The 18,698-nt window shown below is 46.0% G+C and overlaps 1 protein-coding gene across 1 annotated transcript in view; it reads right to left on the bottom strand.

Moving 5' to 3' along the window:
• LOC306735463 (AT-rich interactive domain-containing protein 3B) overlaps nt 1-18,698 on the bottom strand; it is a gene marked incomplete at its 3' end in the record, with an annotated part of 43,439 nt that overhangs the window by 3,017 nt on the left and 21,724 nt on the right. Inside the window, exons 3-5 of the mRNA XM_079216933.1 lie at nt 17,180-17,254; nt 16,784-16,856; nt 1,551-1,734 (exon numbers count right to left, since the gene is read on the bottom strand). Coding sequence (XP_079073059.1) covers nt 1,551-1,734; nt 16,784-16,856; nt 17,180-17,254 — 332 coding nt within the window. The remainder of the gene's footprint in view (nt 1-1,550; nt 1,735-16,783; nt 16,857-17,179; nt 17,255-18,698) is intronic.

Here is an 18,698-nt window from a genome sequence, read left to right as displayed (position 1 = left end):
AAGAACGCTCTTCCAGTCGAAAGGGAGTGCCGATAAATCACGTGATTTCTCGAAAAATCTAACGATAATGAGAATAACGCGATGGAGAACAGGGGCCACAAAAGGGTCATTGCCAGCCTAAGCACAATATAGTTAAATGAAATATAATATATGATATTCAAACCTGCAACAATTAAAACGTTTTATATTTTTCCATTACACCAGCCAGTTTCTTTGTGGGCTGTTTAGATGAGAAAACATGTGATTTAACATGCCATCCAGATTTGGCTCCCCTCCCCACGTCACATGCAGGATCATTAGAATATACACCATCAGAGATCTCTCACCTCATGGCTTGAGAACTACCTTTTGCAAAGATGCGCTATATTTTTCTCTCAAGCCCATCAGAGCAGACTGGGCTTTTTTGTGAGGGAGTTTAAATGGACATTTCTTTTAGCATTAAAGCATGTAAATATTCTCTCGTAGTACAAATACAACTATGAACCTGAAAATGAGCAGGATGTCTCACCCTTTAATATACAACATAAGCACATAATACGGGCTGTCAGCAGATGTCAAGGACAGTAATCTCTGCCTTTGAAATCTTTTTTTTTCTTCTTTTTTCAGCTGACCAGTGACTAAATGAACGAGTAGAATCAGCAACATGGACAAAATAAAGGCAGGAAATCAGAGTTGCGGTTGATGTAAAACACATTTAAAGACCTTTACTACAAAAAGCTGACAGTAACCGTCTTTCTTAAGTGCATGACATAGCACTGGGTTTAATGACAACCTGGTATGACAATGGAGTGCCAAAACACACGTTTTGTATGCAGCGTATACTTGGATGACATCACAGGGGGTCCACAAGTATGCTTAGTCACAGCTCTGGTATTTTTCACCCATCCCATAAGAGAATTGGGTAAAATGCATACAGTGTTGTGCGTGCTGTGCTGGCTGCGTGATGGTGGAACAGCAGATCAATAAGACGCTATGAGCAGCGTCCATTAGATAGAGCCAACAGAGCAACGCTGCGCCCAATGGCCCACCAACATTAAATATACATAAGGTTCATTAGGGCACCCTGCCAGCGGACAGGATAGAGAGGTGTTACATCTACGGCAGGATTTCCATCCAGATTGCAGGAGCGTATTAGTCGCAGCTCGCCGTACAATCTGTCAGTCAAACTGCACCTTAGTCATTGCGAACTCTGACCCAGATCATATCAATAAATCTATGGGAATCAATGGGTGCTATGTGTGATGTAATGGACGGAGGGATTGAATGTGAAGAGGGAAAGGCGGCCTGGTGGAGGAAACAAACCCGCATGTGTACAAACACTACATCACAGGTTAATATTGACATCCGCACTCATACCAACACACAGAAATCCACATATTCATGGAATAAGGAAGATGATCGTTTCCAGGTTGACAAGTCACACACAGATTCTTTATTTAGTTCCAGCAAATTAAATTAGAGTTTATATAAGACTGGGACAATTTATAGCTACTGCAGCCAATTAAACTAATTTATTTTTGTATTTTTGAAACACGGCTGCAAAGACTTACTGTGTGCGCAGGGTGAACGCGGCGCTGGTGATGGAGGTCGGCAGGTTGAGTCCCTTTGTGATTTCTCGCCAGATCTTCTTGTTGATGACCTCCACGAGGCCTCCCTTCTCCGTCACCAGCTTGTACAGCATGTACAGATCCAGGACCTGCTTGGCCATGATGGGAATACGATTGACTGGGGTTCCTGTGGAGGAGAGGGAAAAACCATAAAATAAAATCAATACAGTATAAATCATACATCCGAATTCGCAACGGCTTAGTGACGCACAATGAATGCTTTATGGTGGATGAAGTGCATTTGCGCATCACGTGCGCATGCATTTTTAACATGCATGGACAACCCCGACGGGAATGGAACCCATAATGCGGACAATTTCTCTTGTGTGTACATCCCCGCTCAGACATATCGGCACCTAACACAGAAAATACATTTAAAGCTGCTGCAGTGTAAATGACGAAGCGGGGCGAATCCTAAATTATGCATTCATTCATCAACCAATCAATGCCCGAAACACCCAGAGTCATTCTAGACCTCATGATACTGATACTAAGTGCTGTCAGGATGCTGGTAAGAGAAGGGTGTCCGGCCTGCTGCCTGTTACATTTGGCTTGAAAACATATTAGCCCAGTTAAGGCAATCTGGCTTGACCTCGAAAAGGGGATTCGCAAACAACACAAAGCCAAGCGGCTCTAGACTTTTGATACAGATGCATTAATCTTGTCAACAGCTTATCTGCAGTGAGGCTTGCAGGGGGGGAGAATCAAAAAGTGCAATGTGCAACAGTGTAAGCATGAAGCGGGAGGAGGGGACTGTGGATTGTGACAACCTGCTAATCCATGGGCAGCGGTGGGTGGGTGTGGGGGGGGGGGGGGGGGGGGCTCCTGGATAGGCCAGTATAATGAAGCTCATTTAGAGGATTGTGTCGAGTAAATCCACACCCCTCTGCTGTTAGCGCAGGGGGAGTCGCACAGATTTGCCCTCGCGGCTAATGCCAGCCAATCCTTCAGCCCCTCCACAGGCTGCTCTCAATCAGACTCATTAATGACCGGGTAAAATAGCAGAGTGATCAGGCCACAAAGATTAGCCCCGATTCATTTTCTTAAGTTAGCAACATGTCTTTAAGCCATGCGCAAGGGGCCGAGGTGAACACACGGACCTACATACGTGTGGCGATCAGGACTGCAGCTCTGTCAGGCTATGGCTCCGACATGTCAAGTGGACAACTTAATATCGACTATTCTGTTCGAGGCGTCAAAACTAAAGCTTTCGCTGCCGTCGTGTTCCCTGAGAATCCCTCTTGAAGTTTGTTCAGAAAGATTTCTAGAAGACAAAAGGCAGGACTCCGTTTGGGCGAGGTGAGAGAGACCTATAGCCGGTTATTTAGATGTCATTATGGAGCAGTGGTTCCCTACACGGGGTGGGGGTGGGGAAAGCCGATGAGGCTGCGATATTGAACTACCATAGTTTGCCACCACAGTTTCCTCATTCTGCATCTTAACATGTCAACAATGGGATGAGAGTGCAATTACACGCAGCCAAGAGAACAAGACATTAAGAGCAGAAAAGCCCGTGCAAATATAATATGAAATAATTAAACTGGTTACAGTGGAACCAGTCTATTTATCTAATGCAATCCAATACAACTGCACACAAATCCGCCCTTTGTTAAGTTAATTATGTCCATTTAAAATTAGGATTTGAAGACGGTATTAACTTGCATCAGATGGTATTGATGTCAGAAATTAACATACGTATATAAACCCAAAACATACTTGTAAGACCTCCTCTCACTCTGCAACATGAATGTAGAAGACAGCAGCATAACAGCTCTTGTGTGTACGTGGTTAGTATTGTTCAGCTGCAGAAAATGCTGTTATGGGAAATTAGCCATCTTATCTCCACAGCCAATTAACAATTAACAAAACAAGAGGGCCTTTGCCAAGACGGCAGCTTCCCTTACAGATCCCTTGGATTAGATACGCACAGAGCAAGAGGAGACGAAGAGTATTTAGTATTCAATGACTCTGTTAAATGTTGAGTCTGTATAAAAACCTCCAATAGAACATACATTTATTTTTATAGGTTGTTTTTTTTCCAGAGAAAGCTCACGTTCACAATTGTGGTTCCCAAATTCCTAATGGACGTAAAAAGAAGCAACGCTTTATTCTAAAAAGGTGGGATAGTAAACTGGATATTCCACTGAACATCTCCGGGCAGTTGTCCCATTTCCAGAACACGCAGCGGGTCACAGCACCAGGAATGCTCTGCTGCCGGCGCCACGTCAGTTATTTAATGCAGCGTTGGACATCAATCCTGCATCAAACAATTAGTACAACCGAAAGGGGTCAGAGATCAGCCGGGGGTTATTGATGTGTGAATTAAACTGCAGGTCAGCAGGAAGCCATGTTTTCATACTGGCCCGGACATGAACAATGAGAGCACAACAAATGAGACACAACGGCTCTGGCCCCCATAGTGACAGGCCAGCAGTTAGTTGGGCTTTAATTCACGCCTTTGCTTTTATTCACTCCTTTATCAGCGGCTGCTGTCAAATCAAGATCGTATTTCATGCATTTACGAGCAACTCCTTTCAGAGTGCGTGTGCGAGGGAGCAAACCAAATATCTATCTCTGTATTTTAAGTGTACCAGAGGAGCTTTCGAATACAGCATTAATTAGTCAACGCTCTCATCAGCCCAGTTTCACATTTCAAGCACATGTGAAGGCGCTGGGAAAGCCCCTTTGATAATATCGTAATTGACACACACAAAAAAAAAAAATCATATTGGCAACACGTGGGGCAGTTAGCCGGAGAGTTCCCTAATTTGAGAGCCGGCCTTTGGTGTCCAACATCTGCTCCGTGTCCAACCCTGGAGACATTTAGCTCTAACAGGCTTAATTAGACGGGTCCAAAACATTTCTTTTGATCACAGCATCTCAACTCCTCCGCCCCACAGTCCCTTAATGTGCCCTCTATTCCGACGTTATAGTTGTTCCCATTTCAGCCACGTTGCCCACTGGTCTGTAGAAGAAGACTAGAGACACTGTGATCGGCAGTGTCGCGAGACCACTTCATGCCACTAGGCCACGCAGGGCTCAAAAGTAGGCAACTATTGGGTATTTCATCTCCCTGCAAAGCCCTGATTTGTCCACTCGGCTGTTCCGAGCCAATCTGTAATTGGCTGCAGGTTTCACCTCCCATCATCCTTTGCCCCGGACTGATTTTCCCCCAGGGACAGGGCCATCAGGAGCCTAGTGATTAATGGCACCCGGGGTTAGAGGTCGCTCTGGTGGGAAGTGCCGCGGCAGAGGGCCCCCGAACCACTCCCTAAGTCCTTCCTCCGACTTCCACAGTGAACACAGGAGCCACACGGCTTTTCTTCAAACGACTAGACTTCAAATGATAAGAGATATAGAAGGAGAGTCTGACACATGAAGTTTGACCAACACAGATCTCTCGGGGATAACCCGCTTGGACAGGGTTTGATATTAGGTGATGTACGTTTTGATATTTTGTGCAGATAATCAATATCTTTTTACGTGCTGAATTTTATGCCTGGGATGATTTCCCAGCAGAGGAACTATTTACAGCATTTACATTAGGGGGAAATAAATCTCTCCATTAACACACAACAGAATGATAATAAAACACATTCACGCAAACTCAATTATACAGTAAAATATGATGTAATCCAGTAAAAAGCCTTTTAGCTGTCCTTTCAGAGGCTGGAGACATTGATCAGACACAAGCAGTAATAATGACTTGTAGTGGCACCAATGTGCTGAGCAAAAGCAAACCGACACTGTCCATCTGAATCAAACATTCCCATTTCCCACATCCAGCTTTCCATCTCAATGGAAGGAAGAAGAAAAAAGGAACAAGGTCATTTTATCTGACCCCTGACCTATTTTTAGTAGGAAACAGCTGTTCACATTAAAAGGGGCTTCTATAATAAATCAATTGGGTGCCCCTGGCACCATTTGTGGTAAATTGCATATCGCTGACTTCACATGATGGGCATTTTTTAAATAATTAAGTGACAGAGCGACAGCCATCCAGCGGACAAGACACAGGAAATGCATTTTTACTGAATGAGCATCGGCTGGTGTGAGGTTTCACTAACATCTACGGGCGATCTCGGACAAGGGGAAGGAGAGGGGAGATCTATATCATCTCACAGCCTTTGGTTGCTTTAATTCTGCTTTAGTTGGATCAGTCTAGTAAAGAGCGCATTGGACTGGATGGGAAAACAGATGAAACAGGGTTTGGGGGGGGGAAAGAAACAGAGAGAGAGAACAGAGCTGGATTAATAAGTGTGAGAAAAAAGAAGAAGAAAAAGCCCATTTTTGGAGCTTTGAGGAGCGAGGGGGAGGTGTGGTAACTTGCCAGCTGGAGAAAGACTGGATTACTGCTGTAAGGAAGGTGTCAGCCAACACAAACAGCCCCTAACCTCGTGGCAGCGTCTGAGTCCTTTCAGAGCACCCCCACCCCAGCCACCCACACCTTCCCCAGCCACCACATCCACACACCAGATAACACCCAACCAGGGATCCCTGCCCTCCACTTCCTCAGTTCAGTTGACGTGCGCTCACTTAGCGCACAAGACCCACCTTTGGCGAGAAACCCCGATGCCAAAGCAGCAAACGTGCAGACTCTCTGGCCTAAAATAAGTAGCCTGTAAATCACTGCAACGGGGAGTATTACTGTTGTTGGTGTTTCAAACGGCCCTCGAGTGCTGCAATTCCCGCTTTTCGCCGACACCTCCAATTTCTGAATTCTGTGGTTACAGAACAGCCCAGACCCGTCGGTAACGCGGGACAGAGAGACACTGACAGGTGAGACAGATGTCTGGTCTGCACATGCCAAGTGTTTACTTTACGTCGGGCAGCCTCCTGGATGTTTAGTTTACGTGCTCGTACGTCGGGCGCAGCATATTGTCAGGACCCTGCTCTGCCGCGGCATGTTTGTTTTATTTTTAATGCACGGCCAGGGACATAAATGGTAAAAAAGCCTCGAGTGTATGGAACTTGCTATCTTTAGTCCAGGCAGAGCCACCGCTAGCATGGCGGACCAATTCATATCAAGTGTTGAGATATGCACCCTCCACATTCAGGGAAGTTAAATGTAACGTTACACTATAGATACATCGCTATTCTAAGCGTGACGCTTAAGCCACAGCTGATAGAGACGTGGACAGAGAGATAGAAAGAGAGGCCGTCTAATTAAGTCCACAATACAGCATTGTGGGTCGATGAGCGCTATACCGGCGGCTGCATAGGTTTTTATTCCTGTCGTGTCAATAAAGTGTGATTAATGCGAGTTGGCGGAGGCAGAAACAGACAAAGGTGGACTGATAAGGCCGGGAGGAGAAAAATATAATCTTTTGTCAACTGCACATAACCGTGAAGACAACAGAGACTTTCCACAAAAGACACCCTAAAGAATAAATAACTGAAGTCACGTGTGTCTATCTGCAGAGACATTAAAGACAATGTTAGCCCGTCAATGCTGCGGCATTAGCGAGTCACGCCATGGCATGATGTGACTACACCAACAACAGTGCAAATAAAAGGGATTAACACATGTGTGGCTGGGGGACGACACAAAGCACAGTACTGTGAAGGCTCCATGTGAATACGTGAAAAAGCTGTCACACACGTCAGCTCAAAATAACATTTGGGTCTTCTTTACAGGAACCCACTTCACAGGTTGCTTTGTTGATTAAATAGAGAATCTAACTTATGACGGTCAAGTAATTAACTTCATATGAGCCTATTTTGTTGTGCCGCCATGACTCTTCCGTCTCGACAAAATGAACAAATACAAAAAGGGGAAGAAGAAAAAAGCTAACCTTCAATGATGGATAAGTCACTTGAAGCTATATTTACTCAGGAAGCAGGGAGAGTAGCTTCTTAGTAAGAGTTATTGCAGTGAGCAGACAAGACAGTATTTTAAAAAAAAGGAGCTGTCTCCTGTGCACTGTCAACTGCTTCGGCATGTGGTGTAAAACATCGCAAAATGGCAGAGGCTCCAAACAACAGCCAGAGGCTGTAAATCTCGCCGGGTGCAGTTCACGTGCTGGGGAGGCTCGCCGGCCGCGAATAATGACACTATTAGAACTTGAATTACACGATGATAGGTCCGCCCAGTACAAGTCGGCAATGAATCTCTGCACTGACAAGTCCGATGCAGTTAATGTGGCGTTTAAAGTACAGTTAACTGGTTTGTCCCGCCTGGTACGTTTGACAGAGAGGCGTCTTTGAAACTGAATTAGAGCGACGAACAGAGAGAAAGAGTGAGTGGAAGAAAGAGAAGAAAAAAAAGAGGGAAACATGACACCTACTCCATGTGTCACAAAGATGGGTCACCTGGTGAGATAGAGGGGGAGTGGGTGGGGGGGATTGAAAAGGTTGGATGGCGCGAAAAGTGAGATGGCCTCTCTGACGGTAACCCAAGTCCCCTCGATCCCCAGAGACCCAGCAGATCAACTGACTGGACCCCAATCAACGCCGGCTGATATGGAGCTGACAGAGACGGGTGGATGGTTGGTGACTGGTCTTCCAATTCATGGAGGTTCTCAGAAATCTGAAAATGTTGGTTTCTGATATACAGTAATAAATAAATATATAAAGTAGAAATAAAATGTACTATAATGCAAGCAATACAAGTTTCGGATATAATTAAAGAAATGCATTCATTCACCCCCTGCCCTCTCTGTTTCGCGCCTGACAAAAAGAGAAGAAAAAAAATGATTGACTCGTGTTTACTATGAGTATCTGTTTATGCATCCGTCCTTTACAGCTTCGGGCAGAGTCTAGTTCCTCCACCCAGCGGCCCCATTTGAAGGCAACCAACCTCTCTCTGGGAATGTTTGTCTGCCATGAACATCTAGTTGACCAGTGAAATTGTGCAGGTGGCTGATGAATTTGCAATGTACTAGCCAAAGGCCCAGCGCTTTAAGTGTGCTACTGCGATGCCAGCCCGCTGTGCGCTCACTTTATGATTAATGAATCGGATGATACAACCTCCATTACAGTGCGAGGACGTGCCACGGGGGATCGACTTGACAACGCTTGACCTGAGGAGAGTGTGTTTTTCTAATGTCTTCAGCGCCGTAGGCTGTACGCCTCTGCACAAAACGCAGAAACCACCTAAACCTGTTGCATGCCTCATGCATGAGCAATGCATTTAGTGTGGGAACAACGTTAGGCCACCCACGTTGCACAATTCTGTCAATGCTGGGATTTATTGACGATCTTTGCATCGCTAGTGCCGATGTAAGATCTGAGTTTTGATACTTTCACAACACGATATAGGAAATATGCTGAAATTGTGTGTAAAGGTAACAACATGGAAACGGTACTCAGTATTAATGTTGGATATCCAGTTCTGCTGCGAGTGTTTGAATGCATCCTTCATTATCTCCCCCGTCCATCTGAGGAACATCCGACACTCTTGTTTGAACTGGCTTTAAAAGCCTCCAGCTGTAATGGGATTGGACGAAAAATATCTTTTGCCGAAATCAAATTTATTAGCAAGCTTGTTGATAGAAGGGCGAACGCAGCAGATGACAGCGAGGACATTTAGAGAGGAGGGCGGGGGAGGTTAAAATCTTTGTTGACATGTGTGGTGGTTATAAACACTGACGATACAGGCCTGTATTGTGAGTTACAGTCCGGTCAATAAAAGCTGTTTTCCTATCCACAAGTTGAACTACTTAAGAACACGCATGAACACACTAAGAGGTATATAATCAACAGAATTTGAATACAACATGTCTATTATTAATACTAAGTACCAAAACCTGTTTGCTGTGCAAGCGCTCCTAATCCATCTAGTTTTTAAACCTGCAATGCATGGGATATCGAACACACTCGATAACATGCACTAGAGCAAATCAGCCGATGCCTTTCTTGCGACACAATTATAAAACTTAACAGCTTGGACAAAGGTAGTGGACGACCTCTGCTCTATATTTACATCTGACTGGAAGAAAAAGTAACCCAATAGCTTGGCCTTGTAAACAGCCATCTCTGCTCTTTGCAGAAATGTCAAGAATGTATGTGTCACAGCAACATGACAATGGTATGTTGTACGCATAATAGCCGGGGGGTTGTTGGCATAAACTGTAGATTCTTGAGACAAAGCTGCGGAGCTAGGCTCGCTCGATAAGCTCGGAGCTCAGGTAAAATGTATCTGGCAGATCTCAGAGACGGACAATGAGAGACGTATTTAGAACTAATTAAAAAAAAAAAAAGCTCATAAAGAGTATGCATAAGACGTACTAAATAAAAACATGTTCTTCGTCATCTGTGACAGCTCACTGCTGGTTTAAAGTGTAAGTAGGTGCCAGGGATGTCTTCACTGGCAGATGCAACACTGAGGGTGTCCCTCTCCCCTTATTACACAGCTAACTGCTTCGATCAATGGACACCCGGATTGACAGATAAAGCCATCAGCGGACGAGTCCCATTTGGGGCCGAGCACCACTGATCAATACGGGAGACATCAGCTGCTATAAGCCGAGGAGAGCGAGGGACATGTGGACTCACAGGCGAGTGAACTGGGGGCGCTGTGTGCATGCGCATGAGTCTTGGAAATTTCGACTCCCATCAATGCTAATTACGTTTGGCTTTTGGAATCCATGACGGTGAGTCATACATTTACCTTTCAAGGATTCAGCCGATGCTCTTAATGCAGAGTGACTTCAAATGAGATCAATAGCGGCAAACGCTTTAATGCATCAACTCCAAACATTATACCCTGGATGAAAAGCTACATTTAAAAACACGTAATAGTTCTGAAGGCCTCAACAATCTCGAGGCTTTCAATACTTTTTTTGGAGGAGCGAAGTTACACAGCAGAACGAAAGCACCAGGAAAAGGATGCCGCCGCGGACGATGAAAACTCATCCATCATAACTTGTTAACTGACCAAACTATCTATCCGCGCACCCCAAACAGCAAACCACATCAACAACCGACAAAGCGGCAATGTTTTCCATTAGGCCGCTTTGCACTCTGGTCTCCGTTGCTGCGCGGCTCTCGTCCAGCTCTGCAGCACTGGAAGTGAGCTCAGGGCTATTGTGCTGCTGTAGGGCTCCTCTGGGGGCCGTAATGCGTTTCATACCATCCATCACAAGGGGTGTGGAGGCCGGAAAACTTTGCTTTAAGAGCACACACAGGACACAGATGGAGAAGCAAGACACGCAGATATGCAGAGATAGCAGAAGTTTGGGGAATTTGTTGGTCGCGGGAGAGCTTCGCAAAGAACCACACAAGACATATACATATATATTTTGAGTGGAAAGAATTTGAATATTTCACATGAAAAAGGTGCAAAAGGGGCTTGAGTTTCAAATTAAACTAGAATTCTGTGGATCTTCTTGATGTATAAAAGTGTTTAGTCCTGGCTTATCTTGTATTAACCCGAATCTACGTAAATCTAGTTTTTTCTCTGCCATTTTCACATGAGGCCTTTTAGAAAGTTCCTCTATCAAAAAGATGTTGATTTTAATGGTGTTGCGATTCCCTCTTCATTAAAACAGCTTGTGTTTTCACCGACCGGCCCCTTCACACTGTAGAAATATAATAGCATTTGGTTTTCAGGGTATTTCCAAATGTATTCCACTGAAGCCACAACAAAGTGCGCAGATCTGAGGAGCCCGTGTTATTTTTACCCTGACCGATGACCTCGCTGGGAAGCATGAATCTGCTCGGGGCCCGTGCTCGTCCCATTCCCTGCTCAGTTTCTTACGTGCGTGGCGATTAAGAATCTCCCAGCTCGGCAGCTTAGGGACTCAAATCCCTGTACAGTATGGTCGTAATTAAAGATGGACAGCACAGTGGCAATCCAGGCCCGAGGAACAGTCTGGCTAAATGACAGAGGAAGTAGCAGGGAGGCAGAGCGGATTGGGGGTTGGGATGAAGAGACAGAGAGAGGAAGAGACACAAGGAGTAGTCTCGGTTGGTAACGGAAACAACAGATAAAAAAAACAGGTTTAAGATTTGAATCTGACATTCCCACACACACACACACACACACATAAAAAAAAGAAACTCTAAAACGGCCATCTCCTCTTGTTTTGAAAGACGAGAGGAGCATAACCACCATATACTCGCTCCCCACAGACGGGGCTGTAATTTGCCAGCCGATGGGTGGAGTCTGCCACGATAATCTCAGCCCTCGCACACATCAACATGGCGACCACAACATCTTTCATCGCGAGCGCAGGGGGAGGATTTGTCTCTTCTTTTAGCGTCCGTCTTGGAGTAATGATTGGAAAGCAGCGGTTGGAATCTGTGTGTCATGTGTGTCCCCACCCTTTCCTGAGAGTAGGGGCCCTTCTTCGGCACCAGCCGCGGCCTTTTTGGTGCGTTTGCCTGATTATCTTTCTGACTGCTTGGTCAGTTTCAGCCCGCTGACGGAGTGCTTTCAAAAAGGGAAATGAAAGAGCGGGGCCTCGTCTCTAGGCGAGCTGGCCGATGCCTCCCTTAGCCTCCCCTGTGGTGCCCCGTCTGTCCTCGTCTCCTACTGTGGTTTCCCCGTCTGCCCCTCGTCGTTTTTCTCTTAACTCTCTTTTTTCACACATACAGACACGCGGCGGTCACTCCCTTGTCTGCTGCCCGTCAGCGTTTGCCCTATCAAAAAAAATAAAAGGTTGGCCCCGCTTCTTTGGAGATCATTAATCATCCCGTGTAGGACAGGAGGCCCCTTAATCCAACCCCTCCTCCTGCTCCTCCACCCCCCGGCCTCACCGAGCGGGCCACAGTGCGGCCCTCCGCCCCTATCCCCCATGGTGTTATCAAGTTTCAGTGGTTGTAACTGTAGCACAATAAACAGAGGGGGAAGGAGGATGGGGTGGGGGCGAAGGAGGAGGAAGGGGATGTCAGAGAGAGAAAGACAAGAGAGGACAAAATGTCATTTCCTAACTGCTTTTTATTGGCGCCGTCTCAGTAAAACGCGCTTCTGGGGTCCTGAAAACTGCATCGATTGTGAGAATTGCATCTTTACTGAGCGAGAATACAGAAATAGGGGAAATAAGTGGATCACTCGATTGTGTGTGACGACTATTGCATGGATTGTGTGAAAAGGTCGATCTTAAATGAAAAAAAAAAAAATCATTCTGGCCGAAACCCGACACCATCTAAAATGAACAAATGTGCCCACAATGTCCAGTGCTTTTGTTGCTAAACCAACCAGGTGCTGCCACTTTCCAGAAGTTGTGGGGTGTTAACTAAAAAAGGAAAATGAGGCCATATCAAAGAGCCAGAGAATGTTCCTATTGTAGTGTGGTGTTTGTACAGAGGACCCGCCTGTTACGAGGGCCAGTGTGAGGCTGACCGGGGGAGTAATATAATGCATACATGGATCCCCCAGAGCCCATTCATGGTGTAATTGGTGTGGACAGAGCTCTCGGTCTCAGGGTTACAGTTAGGGAACTTCCTCTAACGTCCTGCTGGGAGGCCACTCTTCACACACCAAACAAAAATATAGATATATAAAAAAAAGTTATTTATCTGTTTTTGACACAAATTATGTCCGTGTGTGTGTGTGTGTGAGATATAAGTGGGCCGAGCCTGCTCTTCTCATCTGTAGTAACTGAAAAAAATGGCGGGTTATTTTTAAGTAAAAGGAAAATACAAATTTGAATGAAGTCCATGTACGCCATTTTGAATTAAGGCCTTTGAATGATGGGAGCCACTGACTGGGCTAAATGAGACGTCTTCATTATAATCATTATCTCCCCTTCCTTCTCTCCTCCTCCCTTCCTCCTAATGCTGAACATCTTTCCCTAGCCCCGTCAAGACCACAGCAACTTAATGACACAGACAAGTCCGGCTTAGCACTTTATTGCTATTAACGGGCCTAAATCGACTACGGAGGGATTTCCCCCTAAAATAACTCTTAAGCGGCGATAGAACACCATGTGGCCCCTCTTAAGCTGAATCTACACTTCACATTAAGAGCGTCACACTGGGATGGAGCAAGCCTTTGCTGAATGCGACGTGTGGGGTTTTCTGGCTGGAGTAGAAAGAGCTAAAACACTTGTCTTTACCTCCACACCCCCATTACTCCCTCCTTTCTAGACTGGCGATTTCACTGAACAGGAGCGCCTCTCTCTCTCTCTCTGGCTCTGTCCATCACAGCCTGTGGCCATTAATCATCTCAAGTGGACAGCGCTGACAGGCAGTTGGCTGCATCACTCTTTTTATTTTTTCTCTCTTTATCGCTCACCCGGAGATCCCGCAGCCCCCCCCACCCCGATCACCTCTTCACAACCTCACCTCCTGCCCCGAACCCCCATCCCAAGTGAGAAAGTGGCCGGGGTGTCAAGCCATAACAAACATTGCCCCCATCTGCTTGATCGAAAACCTTTGAGGTGGTTAATGGCGTCAGAGCTTTTCTCCGCGCTCCCCGTGGGCGTGAAACAGCACCAAAAAACACAACCTGTAATGGATATGATGGACAGCGACTGAAGGCCGATATCCTCCTCCCACACGAGGAGGCCTTGTGCATTTACATTACATTTACATATCGGGGCCATTAGTGGAAAGTTGTAGCCGCAGCGAACGACAGGAGGTTCAGCAGCGGAAAAAGTTGAGCTCCTTTTGCAACGAAAATTCAGAGCAACAAATAGTGCGAAAGGATCAATGGCGAGTGCGAAAAGGGGCCCAGTGATGGGTGTTGAAGTCGTCAATGAAGAAGTAGAAAAGGTAGAGAGGATCTGCATGTGTGGCGTCTGCCATTTCTGTGATTCAGAGCCCATCAATGGGCCCCTTTACGCACAGACAGGCTTTAGGACAGCTGCTAAAATTCCTCAGCCATTAACACTCTCTCACACTCACACACACACACGCCTGTTTTTAAGCGCAGAGGCAGGAAATGGGAATCCCTCGTAAGTTTTCCTTCCGCTGTAGCTTTCCTCTCAAGGCCTGGAGGCCCCACGGTGAGGTGGGAAAAAGCACTTCACCATTTGTCTCTCTCCCAACAATCTGCTTCACAAAACGAGGTAGGTACTCAGTCATAATAAAATAAAAAGAGTGCAATAATCTTGCCCCCCATATCGGTGAAGTGAAATGGAAGGAGGAGGAACACGTACAGTAATTAGAAGCTACCATTAATGAGAGCTTAGCGAGCCTTGCTCTTCATCCCTTAAACTCTTGGCACCAACAGCAAAAGGGAATCCAACAAAGCAATTTCTTCCCTGTGATTAAGATTCTGGTTTGAGAGACAGCAGAGGTCAGCCAAGTGCCTCTTGTTTTAAGGGAGGGGTGACAAACTCACTCTACAGAAGCTGAAATTATACCCTACCCTCCTGCAATGGTCTCTAATGCCAATGGCACTTCGGTGCCATATCCTGCATTTCAAGCGCGGTGCAGTCATTTCTATGACTGAATCTGTTTTTTCTTTTTCTCTTCTGGGGCCCTTTCACTTCCCCTCATATGAAAACCCACAAATAAAAAAATAAAAAGAGACAAAACCTGCGTCCATCCCTTGCCATATTCTTCTTCCTTCGCCCTCATATTGACTAATATAGATGAGCACTTCGGTGACACAGTAATGTTTGTTTCAACTGTTGTCAGCCACAGACCCTTGCACCCCTCCCACTGGTCTCATGTACTGATGATGATGATGATGATGATACAGGAACTTGATTCGGGCAAGCCGATTCCAATTGCACTCACTATCATTCACTCTGGAAGTGTAATTTGGCTAAACAAGTTAAACAAAAATGAAAATCGTTAGCAGTGATTTGATTGTCTTTGCTTTGAGGTGGGATGGTTTCACAAGCCAATTTGTCTTTACTTGTCTTTTTTTTTTTTTTAAATCAATGATTGAATAATTCCCTCTATTTGTGTAAAAACAACAACAATTGCGCAATAAACAAGACTTGAAGTTCAACCCATTTGTTCTTGCCTAAAGTAAACGCAACGCTGGTGAGAATAATGTGACACGGCGCACTTTAATCAGCCAGTTATCTGCTGTCAGGTGGCATTTTAGTCAGCTTGATGGATTTCCGTCTGACCAGCACGAGTAAAGGGTCAGCCAACTACTCCCAGCGTCTGCCACTGGACAGAGATGCTAACAGGGCCCTGACAGATCCTGTCCCTCCCTTTCTCTCTCGCTGTCTCTCTCCCCAACCCGGCTTAATTCATCACCCTCCAAACAAGACCCCCGGGTGCTAAGACCAGACCAGACCCTCAGAAGCCGCTCCTCGTGTGCGAATGAGAGCTCGCCAACACGCAGGCACGCCGATGCACATGGACCCGGCTACACACATTTTTTGCACCATCATCATCCGTCACAGTCTGACTAAACAAACTATGCATCACGTACACACTCTCATACATGGTATCACCCATCATAGCCTGGGACAAAACATAATGAAGGATGAACCACACACACACACACACACGCAGACCGACATCAACCATCACAAGCGCTGCCAAAACATAATGTAAAGTATGCGCCACTGTAATAACATTGTGATTCACCTTGGGAGGTATTGCTCAAGCCATGTAACTTGTTTGGCAACAGATTTGTCTGATAGAAGCTTAAGTGCATTAGCTGGTCATAGGGGTTTTGAAGGCGGTGTCAAAGGAGCACGCGGTCAGCTGAGCCTCTCCGGCTGTTAGCCAACTAAATAAGTTAGGCCGGCGCTAGATCCTCTTGGCTCTGATACTGCAGTACCACAGGATCACCCGGGGAAGATCTCACCTGCTGATCTTACCTGCTGACCCCTTAAAGGCTTTACTCTGGGGAGGGGAATTAGCAGGGGATTTTTCTGAGCCAGTGAGAGCTAGGGCACGTTTTCTTTTTTATTGATCGGTGACATAGCACACTTCACGGTTATGGGACAAGCCAATACATTTGGAACAACAAAGCCACAAAGAAAATAACTTTTATGTTTCTATCTTCATCTTCGCTCAGTTTGACAACCAAATAAACCGTTTGAGCTGTAGACCGAACACCAATCAATCTACAGGGAAATTCCAGATGCTGAGTAAAAATAAAATAAAAAATAGCAACCCCGCCTCACACCAAGACAGGAAATGACTTAAGAAATGGAAGATGTGTGGTGAGGGAGGAAAATGACTAAGGTACTTCATATTTGAAGGTTGAGTATGGATTCAAATGAATTATCTAGTTACTAAGTGTATGCCATTTTCTGTGCAAAAAGAGGCAGACGCCTCTTAATATAATGTGGATTTATAGGGGGTGCTCTTACCTCTTTTCTGCATGAAGGTGAAGAGGTCATCCAAAAACTCCTTTCTTTTGGGGTCATTGTCCAGTTCATACAACTGAGAGAGGAAACAGAAGCTTATTAGGGCCACGGTGTGCCGACTTGTCAGTTGACCACTGCATGTCGCAACAGTCCCCTTGCTCTGCGTCTGGCACGGTTGGCTCTAGCATGTTAAGTTGTTTCTTTCTTCCAAAATAAGTGCAACTTTTACCGGACGAGGTGAGACAACACCATAGGGATCAATTTCCAGCTCTGCGTTCAGAGAATGTTTCAAAAGGTTAACTTATTCACAATTTCCACTACTTTGACATCTATAAGAATGAATGTGGTTGTTTAATTAATGATTGAACTCCCCGGTGATCACAGTCTTCAAACGCTTACCTTAGCAAAGTCTCTGGAGGCCTCTCCTCTTCCTCTGCTACTGTCAGCCTCATCCGCCCAGCCTGCACTCCCGTTCTACAACAGACGAGAGAGAAAACACAGATAGAGTCCGTAAACAAACTGAAAGTGGTGACAAACGCCTAGAGTAGGAACTATTATTTTTTTATTAAAGTGCGACAGCAGATATAGAGACAGGAAACACGGGGGGAGGGGAGGGAGAGAGACACGTTTGTCCCTGGCTGGAAGTGAAGCGGGGACTTTGCCTCGCTCCACCACTAACGTCGTCGCACATTTGTAATTCTTAAGAATGGACTTTGACCGGCCAACATTTTTTTGTCTAAAGTGTGTTAATTTGAGTTCTAGCAAAGATTCCATCAGGTTGACAATGGCCGTGGGTGGAAAAAGTTCATGTCCGGCAAGAGCAAACTCTAAGCTAGTTACAACTACCAACATCCTGCAACACAAACACATGAACACCAACACATACGCAAACTCCAAGAGTGCATTTTTCCAGGGGTTGGAGGAGTAACCTCTGGAGTTATTGTGCCCCTGAGCCCCTGTGTCCCCCTCCCCCTTCATCCTCAAACATCTCCATTTGACCTAAACCATCTGCATCTGGGCCTGCCCTGCCCCCACCCATGTCTTCCGACCCAGCTGGATACAAGGGCCCCCCATCCTTCAATCTTAACGCAGCTGTGACGGGTGGCCAAGTTCATGGAGTGTAGCTGGCTGACAGGAGGGGCCAGGGGCGGACGGGCTGGTCAGTAGCCCTAACAACACGCGTGCACACACACACACACACACACACACACACACACACACACACACACACACACACACACACACACACACACACACACACACACACACACACACACACACACACACACACACCATGGCTGTGTGTATGTTTGTGAGTGCAAGCAGGCAGAGGAGGGAGGGGGGCAATGGCCCCACAAGACGGGAAGGAAGGAAAATAGGGGGCAGAAAGGGGGTGCACGGTATGTGCCGACCAGGAATGTCTCCTAAAGACAAAACCTATAAAAGCATCAGGAATCAAAACAAGATCCGTTCGGAGGGGGACGTTAATAGCTGCAGCCCGGGGTCCAGTTTCAAACGGGAGCCCATTGGTCAGTGGCAATTACAAGGCCTGAAACGAGAGCCGGGAGGGCAAAGGTTGTCAAGGCCCCTGAGAGCAAGTCATTTTCACCCTCTCACTCTCTGTACGTGTAACGGTTGTCAACATCCATGCTCCCTAAACAAATACTGACCAGCCATCAACTTACAAACCCGCTGCAAATGGGACGTTTTGGGGCCCGGGGGCGCGAAGGCTTTTTGTTTTACAGAATGACATGTCTGCATCAACATAAATGACTGAACAACACCCTCACTTCCACTTTTTTTTAACACAACACAAAGGGTGTAAATTAACTCCCTTACTGACAACATCGTAAACCATCAATAAAGGCTATTTTCCCGATGAGTTTAGTTCCCAAATGCTTCATTTGAAGTAGGGGAA

This window comes from Taurulus bubalis (assembly GCF_910589615.1).
Source record: "Taurulus bubalis genome assembly, chromosome: 4".
In the NCBI taxonomy this organism is placed as follows: Eukaryota; Metazoa; Chordata; class Actinopteri; order Perciformes; family Cottidae; genus Taurulus; species Taurulus bubalis.
This window is presented reverse-complemented; position numbering and strand designations above follow the sequence as displayed.